At 36.4% G+C, this 14415-nt stretch overlaps 1 protein-coding gene across 2 annotated transcripts in view; it reads right to left on the reverse strand.

Moving 5' to 3' along the window:
• The window catches only part of LOC136863017 (inactive hydroxysteroid dehydrogenase-like protein 1), a 101664-nt gene that overhangs the window by 19255 nt on the left and 67994 nt on the right, over positions 1-14415 (reverse strand). For both annotated transcript variants that reach the window (XM_067139324.2, XM_067139323.2), the window contains one exon: positions 2909-3133. In XM_067139324.2, coding sequence (XP_066995425.2) covers positions 2909-3133 — 225 coding nt within the window. The remainder of the gene's footprint in view (positions 1-2908; positions 3134-14415) is intronic.

A 14415-nucleotide genomic window follows, 5' to 3' on the forward strand; every position in this document is an offset into this window, starting at 1 on the left:
CATAACCTTGACGCCAGTTTTACCTTAATTTGTGAGGGGTATTTTTCTGCGGCAACTAATGATGCTTCGATTAAGCTCACTCCTTTACAGTAGGCTGCATGTAGAGACACATTTGTCAAAGCTGCTCATTCTTCACACTGCAAGCTAGCCACACTGAAAGCTAAAGACCCCAACCATAAGCATTTTGTATCAATTTCTCAAGCTTTGTATTCAAAAAATATAATTTTGAATAACACTGATAAAAGATGAGCTTGAGAAATTGTTTGGAGTAACAGATCTCTCACGAAACGATATCTGGTCTGGTCTAAAACATGCACTTCAAACCCAGATGAAAGAAAGTGAAAAATGTGATGTCATGCTTGCATTAACTGCAGTTCAGACAGAGTTCAGCATATTTGCTAAATACTGTCTTGAGTTGTGGACCCCAATGAACAATGCAGATAGTGAGCGTGTGTTGTCTCATTACAACACAGTGGTTACAGACAGATGGTGCAATTTGAAAAAAAAAGCAATGCTGAAGTACTGACAATGATTTTGTTTGAACAATAAATTTGTAATGTGTGTGAACCAAGGACAATAATTGCACTTCATAAACTTGGAATCGTTAAAATTAATAATACCATGCGATTATTTTAACTTTGTAAATAGATGCTAATTTTGGAAAAATATATGCTAATTTTAGAAAAAAAATAGATGCTAATTTTGAAACAAATAGATGCTAATTTTTCAGGTCCCTAGTAAAGGGTTATATGGAATTATGAGGTATGGTGTGGTGGTTAAGGGGTATATAAAAATAAAGGTATAAGACAGAAACATGACAAAAATTGTTGTTTATTCTGTGGGGTATCAATGGAAGAGGCTCGTCTACTGAGAGCATGTAGGGAGACTGATTCACTTAGGGTTAAATATCTGGGAATTGAATATAATGTAAAAACTGAGGGAGAAAGAGAATTCCATACAATGTAGAATGATTAAATAAAGAGTAGATTGAATCAGGAAGAAAAACAACACTTTTATGCATTCTAAAAATTATGTGGCAAAAGAAAATTACAGAAAACAAAAGTAGCACTAATTTAATCAGTGAAAGGTAGGATCCTTGTCCTAAAATGTATAATATTGTTTAACATCTAGAACAAAAGGAAACAAGAAAGTAATAATTAGTAGTCGAAGCAATAAACACTAGTAGATTTAAATTTAATTTAATGTAGTAATAGATAAAATTAAAAAATAATTGTATCAAAGAAAATCAAATGCATGTACAAAAAATGAATTGCAATTAATGAATGCTCTCTCCCCAGTTTCAGGTGATTCAGATCTAGGGAATGGGAGTATTCTATTCACTAATGGATTCAGAAATTTTTCAGTCAATATAATTCTTTGCTGGACAGGCCATTTACCAGAAGATTAATCCACATCCGTAATCACAATCTTTTAAAATATATACCATGCAAGTTTGAATGAAATTACTTTCTCTTCATTTTTCTTGCAACCATTGTATTTGCCTATAGGGAGGTACTGTATCAGACCAATTCGTATCACTATCTTAACTTATTCCTCTTCTGCGAGCTGACTAACTGGCCAGCTCACACTTTGGGAAGGATAATATACAGGCAAACTTTCCTGGTAGAGTGATGATTGCAGGATCACCAGTATCTTCAGAAGCTTTTCACTGTCTTTTTTCCAACTAGGGATATATTCTTTGTGATATCCCCTTGGTATGCATCATTTTGCTGCACATTTTAGTACGTCTATGAATCTGCTGTAGTTGTTGAAAGTTGGAGTCAGTCAGTCAGTCAGTCAGTCAGTCTGTTTTAAAAACCCCAAACAATTAGATTTATTTTTTTTGCTTTTCCTCGCACCGACACAGATAGGTCTTATGGCGACGATGGGACAGGAAAGGCCTAGGAATGGGAAGGAAGCGACCATGCCCTTAATTAAGGTATAGCCCCAGCATTTGCCTGGTGTGAAAATGGGAAACCATGGAAAACCATCTTCAGGGCTGCCGACAGTGAGGTTCGAACCCACTATCTCCCGGATGCGAGCTCACATCTGCGCGCCCCTAACTGCACGGGCAACTCGCCCGGTTAGATTTGTTGAAGTTCAATCTTGGGGCTGATGACCTTAGATGTTAGTCCCCTTTAAACAACAAGCATCATCATCAGCAAAGTTCAGTCTAGATTTTTGAATAGGAGAGGTTGGCAGGTATGAACAATCCAGTCTGGAGAATTACTAGGCAGTGCTGACTGTGATGGAAGCTGGCTAGTATTGTATAGTGCATCTCATTGGACATGTTTGGAGACTGCATAGTGATGCACAGGTCGGGTGTGTAGCCATTGTTCCAACTGGCAGAAAAAAACATGCATGAGTTTGAAGTTTTCTGTTTCCATACAATCAATGAGTTTTTGTCCATTTTCATCACATTTGGTATCCGCAGAGGCTGTGATGGCTGTTGAAATCTCCAGGGACGATGCTTGGTTGTTGTAGTGAGGGCAGAGGTGGAGAAGGCCAGATGGATCTTGGTTGTTTGTGTAGGTTGACTATTGTCAGGTTTACCCACCTTCAATGTATCTGTAAAGACATCATCTGAAGCTGGTGGCAAGACTTCGTAGTTGCTGATGTTATGGTATTTTTTTGTGTAGATTGCTATACCATATTTGGAGGGATTGTAAAATGCTATGCAAGTGTTTATTTTGTTCACAGACATTTAGCAACCAAAAGCTAAAAATAATACCAGTCTCTTGACAATGATGAGCAAAAGCTAAAATAATGATAGAGCACTCAAATTGTTGTGGCAAGTCTATTCAGGTAAAGTATGACACGGGAAATGTATACAAGTCATAATTCTGTCAACAATACCAATGTAGAATACCGTCAGGTACAAAAAAATAAAAATAATAATAATAATTACCTGAACACCATGGAGCCAGTATCCAGTTGTGCGACTGCTTGAGCCGAGTGTGGGAAGAGCATGTCTTGCAAATACACTTGGACTAGGAACAAAAATACTTGACATGAGGATGGGACTGTATGAAACCATTTTGGTATTAACATATGATGGTAGCAGTGTTTGAACTACTATGCCAGTGCCCTTCAGCTCATGATGAAGTGCCTCAGAGAAGCTGTCCACATAAGCCTGCAAATACCATAAAAGAAAGTCTTTAAAAAAATCTGAAACAAACAATTACTAACATACATGTAAACATTTTAAAAGATTTCCTTAAATCACATGAGTAACACAATTGTAAAAGAAAATAAACGTTTTCCATCACATTTACTTCAGCCAAGCAACTTTGCAAACATATCCAGGGTGTATCCGTGCTTTCACTGATGATGGAGGACACCAAATGGATCAATTTGAGATAAGGAACCATATTCCAGAAACGACTGAGTCAAAAGTTAAGCAAAATTCTACTCATTTAAGTCCATTTACCTGCATAAGTTTCGCAAGCTGCTCCATTTACAACAAGAGTTCAAAATGGTGTCCCCCTGCATCAATGCAGGCATGGCAACATCGAACAAAGTTCTGTCATACCCATACGAATATCCTCGGTATCGTCTGAACTGTTAAGAACGGACGGATGTTAAACAACTTGGATTATTAGTACTTTTTGACTCACACGTTTTCCGGACTACGGTTCCTTATCTCAAATTGATCCATTTGCCGTCCTCCATCATCCCTGAAAGTTTGTATCATCACAGATACACCCTGTATAAATACAGTATAATACCATCTTTTCTTTAGTATTAGACCTCCTTTTTTTTCTCACTTTCATAGCCGCAAGAACTATGTGGAGGCCCAATGTGTGATTGCCTTCCATTTCGTGCAGTGAACACTTGACTTCTGGCTATAAATTATACACATGTGTATTCTACACTATTCTTTAACTTTTGTTTTATTTTCCCTCCACAATTGGCTTTATGTCACACCGACACAGACATATCTTATGGTGACGATGGGATAGGAAAGGGCTTGGAGTGGGAAGGAAGCGGCCATGGCCTTAATTAAGATACAGTGCCATCATTTGCCTGGTGTCAAAATGGGAAACCATGGAAAACCATCTTCAGGGTTGCCGACAGTGGGGTTCAAACCCACTATCTCCCGGACGCAAGCTCACAGCTGTGCGACCCTAACTGCATGGCAACTTGCTCAGTTTTAACAAATTTATGACTGTATTCCGAGTCTTACTGGCTACCTTCGTTAGAGGGCAGCATTTCTAAATTTATAAAATAAAGAAAACAATAAATGGTGAACACATGACTTTAAGGCCTATATATACTGTAAATATAATCAATCAGTTTTATTTACTCTTATACCACATCATCAGTTTCATCTAATTAACTCTTCCGATGAGGATGACATCAGGAAGGGCATCTGGCTGTAAAACCTAGCTGCGAAGATTAATCTCACTTCATACCCGAGCCCGTAGAGAAACGGAATAAGGATTGGAGACTCAGTTTTATTCATCATGTTATGCAGTATTAATACAAAAGAATGAAAAAGAACTTCATGCCAGTCATTTGAATCTGTCAGTTGAGCCATAGGCTTATCGCAGAGTACACCTAATTACCGTTTCATTTGAATTATCGTCATCTGTCCTGCCAACTTTTCTGCTACCGGCCTTGTCCTCATCCCAAATGATGTCATCTTCACAGCCATTGAGTGCATTAGAGATCCCGGGTTTCTTGAAACTCTTTACAATAATTTAGTTCCCCCATAAGAGTCCAAACAGTGAGAATCTATTCACAGATGGTTTCTAGAGATTGTCTCTGTATTCTCCCAGTTAGTGGTGTGTAGCAAAAGCCACCCCTTTGGAATAAAGCCATGCTGTAGAAAGCGTGCCAACCCTCCAGCTGATCACTTGGATGATCTGAGCAAATGTTATAAGTTGTACTTCCGAAAATAATACATAGTGATTGGAAGTATTCTTTGGATAATTGCGGCTGTTCAAAGTCAGACATTTATTTTTAAGTATATTTCATGCTTGTTCTCTACATTTACCATTTCAGGATTTACCTAAATAGAGAGACTGCACTGTTAAGGTTAGGTATGCTATCATTAGATGCCCTGATAGTCCAAGAAGTTCGATGACGATAAAAATTAAAAAAACGGAAACTTGCCATATTTATGGATGTCTAAAAGTGCAGAGGTAATGCGTTTTATTATCATAATGTTTAATTTTGTACGATTGCCATCTCCATGTTTGATTAACGCATAATATGATATGTTAGGTGCCAGTACACAGACGAGTAAAACAATTGTTATAATTGAATTGTTTTATCATGTTTTATACCTACAGGTACATCTTCAAATATTACCTATATTGGTCTGACTTACAAGATATTAAATGATTCTCGAATTTGAATATTTTCTCTTTGACTATGTCATAAATAATAGTGTAATACCAAAGGAATGGAAGGAATCTATAATAATAACAATTTATAAACGAAAGGGTGATTAAAGGAAACCGGAGAACTACAGACCAATTAGCCTGACCAGTATAGTTTGTTAAAATACTGGAGAGTTTAATAGCAAAGTACATCAGAGGGATATGTGATAACAATAGGTTCATGAGGAGCCAGTATGGATTTAGAAAGAAATTTTCTTGTGAGGCATAACTTGTCGGATTTCAGCAGGACATAGCAGATCAGTTGGATTCAGGAGGCCAGTTAGATTGCATAGCCATAGATCTTTCCAAAGCCTTTGATAGAGTGGAACATGGAATATAATTAAAGAAATTGGAAGGAATAGGACTGGACGTAAGGGTCATACGTGGGATAAGAACATTTCTAAACTCAAGGGTTCAGAAAGTCAAAGTAGGAAATAAAGTATCACAGGAAGAGAAAGTTTGGAATGGAATTGCACAGGGTAGTATAATCGGTCCGTTACTTTTCTTAATATACGCAAATGATTTAGGGAACAATATAACATCAAAAATAAGATTGTATGCAAATTACATAATTGTTTATAGGGAAATAAATAACATTGAGGATTGTTCAGAATTACAAAGGGACCTTGAGAGTATCCAACAATGGGTTGAAGAAAATAATATGAAGGTTAATGGAGGCCAATCAACTATTACAACATTTACAAACAGTGAATCTGAATATACTTTGGATGAGGTAGTTATCCCAAAAAATGGCAAGTGCAAATACTTAGGTGTGAGGTTTGAAAGTAATTTGCACTAGAAGGGTCACGTTGATGACATTGTTGGGAAAGCATACAGATCGTTACATGTCATAATGAGGCTACTTAAAGGATGCAACAAAGAATTAAAAGAGAAAAGTTACTTAAGTATGGTTCGTCCATTATTGGAATATGCAAACAGTGTTTGGGATCCTCACCACGAACACCTAATAAAATAAATAGATAGTGTGCAGAGGAAAGCAGCAAGATTTGTAACAGGGGATTTCAGAAGAAAATGTAGTGTATCAGAAATGTTAGAGGAACTTGGGTGGGAAACTTTAAGTAAGAGAAGGGAGAAAACTAAACTTATAGGATTATATAGAGCCTATACAGTAGAAGCAGCATGGGGAGAAATCCGTGAGAGGCTTCGGTTGGAAAATAATTATATCGGCAGGACTGACCACAAGTATAAAATTAGAAGGAATTTTAGCAGAAGCGATTGGGGTAAATTTTCATTCACTGGGAAGGGCGTGAAGGAGTGGAGCACTTTACCAGGGGTAGTGTTTGATCCTTTTCCAAAATCTGTACAGATATTCAAGAAGAGAATAAACAGCAACAGGGAAAATAAATGAAATGTTAGAGGGAATTCGACCAGTGCAGGCTATTGTAAATTAAAGAATGTGTGTGAGTAAATTAATTCCATCCCCTGGTCTATGGAGTTTGGACAACCGGTAGGGGTAGCACAGTGGGGACTTCGAGGGCCCTGGGACCGCTATGGTAGCTGCAAAGGCCCTTCAGGAACTCTAAAAAGTGGTGGCAAAAGGGGCTCTGGTTAATACGCAGCAGGTTGTTATGCTACTTAGGTTCCAAAATGCGTAAAAAATAAATAAATAAATAAATAAATAAATAAATAAATAAATAAATAAATAAATAAATAAATAAATAAATAAATAAATAAATGCAATGTAAATTTTATCTTATACCAGTTGTATAGTATTATTTGAAGTAATTCCAAATACTGTATATAAGTTGACTCTGTTTGTCAGTACAGGAGATATTATAAGTAGAATTTTGTAAGCAATATCAATTTATTAAGGATGAGCTGTGTGTTTAATAGAAAAAAGTGTTAGTGTAAATTGTATAATATTGTGAAAATGAAAACCTACAACCTGTTTTCCAGTCAATGACCGGGTCGGGGATGTAATGAATGAAGCAGATATAGGCTATTAGTACGATGGGGTCACCACTCCCAAAGTGATCTATTAATGAGTGATAGATGCTATGAAATAAGAATGGAGAGTGTTGCTGGAATGAAAGATGACAGGGAAAACCGGAGTACCCGGAGAAAAACCTGTCCCAACTCCGCTTTGTCAACCACAAATCTCACATGGAGTGACCGGGATTTGAACCACGGTATCCAGCAGTGAGAGGCCGGCGCGCGCCGCCTGAGCCACGGAGGCTCTGTATAATATTGTATTCTAGGAAAATTTTCTTCTTCTCTTGTTAATTTAAAATTTAGTGCTTGACAATAATGTATTTTAGTGTACCATTTGCCACCGAGGTAGACACCTCATTTGCAAATAAAGAGATTTTGATTTGAAGTCATCAGGGCTGCAGTATGGCCTATACCCAGTACGATGCAGAATCATTAATGATCTCGCCTGCTTATATTAATAGTAACATCTGTGAACACACTGCTGACAAAAAAAAAGAAGCACCCAGAAGAAATGGTCGGATGTAAAGGTAACTTCACACACATGCACACCATCAGTGGGTATGTAAATGATTAGAGTTGCAATTCTCTTAGACAGGTAGAATGGCCACTAGAGAGCATTAGTGTTGTTTTTGTGTTCAGTGTTGTTACCAGACCTGGTAGGTTATATAAGGGGCATGAACAGCATCAGATGTTGAGTGATCACTGTGAAGGACACGGAGCTTGTGTGAGGCAGCATTATCAACACCTGACAGAGTTTGAAAGGTGCCTCATTGAGGGTCTCCATTTGGCCAGCTGGTTGAATTGTGCCATATCCAGATATGTGGCGCATTTGTATGTGACAGTGACCTGATGTTGAGCTGCATGGGAACGTCAGGGCAGGCACACTCATCATCAAGGTTCCGTTAGGCATAGATATCAAGGATAATTTAATAAAAAACCACCTAATTCAATACTTTCACACATTTAATGTGGTTATTATCTACATGATTTTATGTAGACTTATTTGGTCAGGTACCTGTTTCACCCATTATTTTGGGCATCTTCAGCCTGTAAACAACCTTTAGGTCAAGGTTTGGGACCTTTTTAACCAATATAAACATACCAATATATACACTATATACAATATATACAATATATACAAACATTAACGAACTCTTAAGATGGGTAACATAAGTTAATACAGTTAAGTTTTTTGGTCCTAATCTATCTAATATGAAAAATGTCCAAAACTAAAATGGATCTTCTTTTCGGTAAAGAGGATTACATATCGGGGTTTATGTGACCCCTATATCATATTAAGTTCTTGACGTACCGTGTCTGGTGACAGGATGTGTCGTCAACAATAAGTGGAGATTTGAACTGATTGTTGCTTGTAGGTTGGTCAAGATTGAAAATATAAATTTAAATTAAATGTGTTTTAACTTGGCAGTTCTATTCTGGTTAACTTAAAATGTTCAAAAATAAAAATAAAATGAAACGGATCTTTTTTTTTTTTTTTTTAATCATAAGTCTTGAGAAAGGGTGATATTAAAACTGGGGCTTATTTGACCCACGATTTTCATTTTCATGTTCTTGACGTAACTAATATTTAAATGTGTTATCATGCACAAGTGGAGATTTAAAAAGCCAATTGTTGTAGGTAGACTGGTCAAGTACGTTGTGAATGAAACTGTTAGCGTCTTGACTTTGGGTCTCATGTAACGTCAAGGAATTGACAAGAGTACAATATTAAGCTGTTTCATAGTTTTAGGCTGCTGCTTAATTGAGAAGAAACATCCTCGACACTTGATACAGTCTTGTGTGAAAATTGTTCCCGTTGATGTGTTGCTTGGTCTTTGGGAGGGATCTTAAGAATATATGTAATGAAGTAGAAAAATCATTTTGAATTAAAAATTTAGAGCACGCGTTGTGATAAAATGTATTAAATTAACACCTCTTAACTGTAAAATGACTTACTTGTTCAATTAATACTGGATGGACCTGTCTGTTCCGGCAGCGCCTGTCTTATCACCATTTCTACTCCTGGTGTTGTACTGGTGCGGTAATGGAGGGGCGGGGCATGGAGGGAGAGTGGGGGTAGGCTGGTCTATGGGCGTGTGTGCTGTTGCTGGAGGGGAGTTTCTAGAAGCGATATGGGCAGGTTTAACTTTTGGCATGGTGGATGAAGCATTTGAGTGTGGAGATTTAAATAATTGAGGGATTTTGTTTTGATCTGAATTCACGATATTAATTAATCTAGGTGTTAATTCGTACAAAGGATTTTTAATTTCATTGACGTCGTTGAGATTTTTATTTTTATTGTAGGTTTGGTCTAAAAAGATGTGTAGATTTTCCAGTTCATTCATTAATTTCCCTTTACCTATGCTTCTAATGATGGTAAGATCTTTCTCTATGGATGTAAAGTGATGGCCCGTTTCTCTCATATGTTGGCTCATCGCTGAGTACTTATTGTGTTTTTGAGCGTTATAATGTTCCAGATATCTCGTGTTAAAGCTCCAGCCAGTCTGTCCGATATAAGAAAAATCACATTGTGTACATGTTAGTTTATATATGCCGGACCTTGAGTAATGGTTGCTATTGTGATTGACCTTGTTGTGGTTAAAAAATATGTTTCGATTGGTGTTAACTGTCCTGAAGGCTATATTGATATTGTGCTTCTTTAAAGTATTTGCGATCTGATGGACGGCTGGGTTGTTATATGTAAATGTGGCGTAACTAGTTTTTTTAGGTTTTTCTGGGACGAGGTTAGTGGACAATTTAATTTTGATTTTATTAATCAAACGGTTGACCATATCTATTTTAAACCCGTTGAGTTGAGCAAGATTCCTTATGTACTTCAGTTCAATTTTTAAATTGTTGAGAGAAAGAGGAATTTTTAAAGCTCTACAAATTAAATTATAGAAAGAGGCTTGTTTTTGGGACTTGGGGTGTAGGGATGAATTCATAATAGTTAAGGGAGAGTGTGTAGGTTTCCTGTATATTCGAAAATCGAAGGTATTATGTCCACGTGTAATAGTTAAGTCCAAAAAGTTTAATGAGTTCCTAACCTCATCCTCTTTAGTAAACTTAACATTGGGGTCAATTTTGTTTAGGGACTCCAAGATCTCGTCACTATTAGTGACATTTTTGTCGAAAATTATGAAAGTATCGTCTACAAATCTCAGCCATAAACATACGCCTTTTATTTGTGTTATAAATTTTGTATGTTCTATTGTGTCTATATAAATGTCTGCTAAGATGCCAGAAAGAGGGTCGCCCATCGCTAAGCCTTTTTGTTGGTAAAACTTTCCATTGAAAGAGAAAAAGTTGTTGCTTAAGACAAAATTTAATATCTTCATGAATTCTTAAATTTCCATCTTACTAAGGCCGCTGTGTTTATTGATATTATCACTGATGATTCTTACAGTTTCTTTGGTAGGGATGTTTGGGTACATATTTACGACATCATAGGAGCACATTGAGTGATTGGGTCGCAGCTTAAACTTGCTTAAAATTTCACAAAAAGTGAATGAATTTTTTAAAGGATGTTTATTATTGAATACGTAATTTTTTTTAGAAAGCCGTGAATGAATTTTGATACTTTATAGGTGGGGCTGTTTCTACAGTTTATGATAGGGCGTATTGGAATGTCCTTCTTATGAATCTTTGGTAAGGCTCTGGCTGTCGGAATACTAGGGTTCATGTTAAAAAGTTTTTGTTGTTCTTGTTCATTGATAAGAAAGTTAGAACTTCTTATTAGAGTTTTTAGATTTCGCTGAATTCTCGTGGTTGGATCCTTGTTGACTATTGTGTATATTTTGTCCTTAAAAAAGTCTTCGGTTTTTTGAATGTATGTGTTTTGATTTAGGAGAACTGTGGATCCTCCTTTGTCCGCTTTTGTGACAATGTTGTTGTCGTCTATTTTCTTTTTTACGTTCTGGATCAATTTTTTGTGGTCGAAATTTGAATATGCGTTTATTTCTTCCGCTAGTTTTGGTAGTTTCTTTTTTACCTCAAATCTGGTATCATTTTGTGTTTCTAAAGGGAGTTTAGAAATGTTAGCCTCGATCTCAGCTAACTGTGTTGATAATATCAGTTTCTTTTTTCTTGCTAGGCCAGTTATGTTTTAAGCCTTTATTCAAGATCCCCATTTCTTCTTCAGAGAACTGTACGTCTGTCAAATTAACTACTGTGGGTGTATTGTTCTGTGAGGGAGCCGCTTTTTGCGTGTCTGAACTACGTTTTGGTAACCGTGATTGGGATGCTTTTAATTGAGATAGTTTCTTGTCGAGAGTAACTTGCTTCCTATCCAATAAAGCAATCAATTTATTGTCCACATGTAGTTGGAAAGAGTTCCATTCTAACGGATGTAAAGCCTGAGCTAACGCTAAATGAACTCTATATAACTGCAGATTTAAAAGTGACTTCTTTTTATATGACGCTTTAATTTCATTTCTTAACCAAATGTCGTTGACCTTGTTTTGAACTCTAATCAAACTTTGGTTAGATAAGTTTTTTCGCTGTGTAGGCTTCAAAAATTTTGGGATCAATTTTAGTTCTAGACACTGTTTTAGAAAGGCTATGTCTTTAGTTAGTTTACAAATCTTGACCTTAAGGTTGAAGTACCTATTTAAACGGTATTTTGCCTGGTTGGCAACCAAATTACAAGTAACAACTCTCATTATTGTTCCGTATTGAAGATGACGTTAGGCATAGATATCAAGGATAATTTAATAAAAAACCACCTAATTCAGTACTTTCCACGTTTAATGTGGTTATTATCTACATGATTTTATGTAGACTTATTTGGTCAGGTACATGTTTCACCCTTTATTTTGGGCATCTTCAGCCTGTAAACAACCTTTAGGTCATTTTCGAATATACAGGAAACCTACACACTCTCCCTTAACTATTATGAATTCATCCCTACACCCCAAGTCCTAAAAACAAGCCTCTTTCTATAATTTAATTTATAGAGCTTTAAAAATTCCTCTTTCTCCCAACAATTTAAAAATTGAACTGAAGTACATAAGGAATCTTGCTCAACTCAACGGGTTTAAAATAGATATGGTCAACCGTTTGATTAATAAAATCAAAATTAAATTGTCCACTAACCTCGTCCCAGAAAAACCAAAAAAAAACTAGTTACGCCACATTTACATATAACAACCCAGCCGTCCATCAGATCGCAAATACTTTAAAGAAGCACAATATCAATATAGCCTTCAGGACAGTTAACACCAATCGAAACATATTTTTTAACCACAACAAGGTCAATCACAATAGCAACCATTACTCAAGGTCCGGCATATATAAACTAACATGTGCACAATGTGATTTTTCTTATATCGGACAGACTGGCTGGAGCTTTAACACGAGATATCTGGAACATTATAACGCTCAAAAACACAATAAGTACTCAGCGATGAGCCAACATATGAGAGAAACGGGCCATCACTTTACATCCATAGAGAAAGATCTTACCATCATTAGAGGCATAGGTAAAGGGAAATTAATGAATGAACTGGAAAATCTACACATCTTTTTAGACCAAACCTACAATAAAAATAAAAATCTCAACGACGTCAATGAAATTAAAAATCCTTTGTACGAATTAACACCTAGATTAATTAATATCGTGAATTCAGATCAAAACAAAATCCCTCAATTATTTAAATCTCCACACTCAAATGCTTCAACCACCATGCCAAAAGTTAAACCTGCCCATATCGCTTATAGAAACTCCCCTCCAGCAACAGCACACACGCCCATAGACCAGCCTACCCCCACTCTCCCTCCATGCCCCGCCCCTCCATTACCGCACCAGTACAACACCAGGAGTAGAAATGGTGATAAGACAGGCGCTGCCGGAACAGACAGGTCCATCCAGTATTAATTGAACAAGTAAGTCATTTTACAGTTAAGAGGTGTTAATTTAATACATTTTATCACAACGCGTGCTCTAAATTTTTAATTCAAAATGATTTTTCTACTTCATTACATATATTCTTAAGATCCCTCCCAAAGACCAAGCAACACATCAACGGGAACAATTTTCACACAAGACTGTATCAAGTGTCGAGGATGTTTCTTCTCAATTAAGCAGCAGCCTAAAACTATGAAACAGCTTAATATTGTACTCTTGTCAATTCCTTGACGTTACATGAGACCCAAAGTCAAGACGCTAACAGTTTCATTCACAACGTACTTGACCAGTCTACCTACAACAATCGGCTTTTTAAATCTCCACTTGTGCATGATAACACATTTAAATATTAGTTACGTCAAGAACATGAAAATGAAAACCGTGGGTCAAATAAGCCCCAGTTTTAATATCACAGTTTCTCAAGACTTATGATTAAAAAAAAAAAAAAAGATCCGTTTCATTTTATTTTTATTTTTGAACATTTTAAGTTAACCAGAATAGAACTGCCAAGTTAAAACACATTTAATTTAAATTTATATTTTCAATCTTGACCAACCTACAAGCAACAATCAGTTCAAATCTCCACTTATTGTTGACGACACATCCTGTCACCAGACACGGTACGTCAAGAACTTAATATGATATAGGGGTCACATAAACCCCGATATGTAATCCTCTTTACCGAAAAGAAGATCCATTTTAGTTTTGGACATTTTTCATATTAGATAGATTAGGACCAAAAAACTTAACTGTATTAACTTATGTTACCCATCTTAAGAGTTCGTTAATGTTTGTATATATTGTATATATTGTATATAGTGTATATATTGGTATGTTTATATTGGTTAAAAAGGTCCCAAACCTTGACCTAAAGGTTGTTTACAGGCTGAAGATGCCCAAAATAATGGGTGAAACATGTACCTGACCAAATAAGTCTACATAAAATCATGTAGATAATAACCACATTAAACGTGGAAAGTATTGAATTAGGTGGTTTTTTATTAAATTATCCTTGATATCTATGCCTACCGTCATCTTCAATACGGAACAATAATGAGAGTTGTTACTTGTAATCCAGGTTCCGGTCGACCACACCTAACCACCACAAGAGAGGATCACCGTACTGTGCAGCAAGCACATCATAACACCTTCCCATCTGCGCCTGCCATC

Source organism: Anabrus simplex, chromosome 2, assembly GCF_040414725.1.
Source record: "Anabrus simplex isolate iqAnaSimp1 chromosome 2, ASM4041472v1, whole genome shotgun sequence".
Taxonomy (NCBI): domain Eukaryota; kingdom Metazoa; phylum Arthropoda; class Insecta; order Orthoptera; family Tettigoniidae; genus Anabrus; species Anabrus simplex.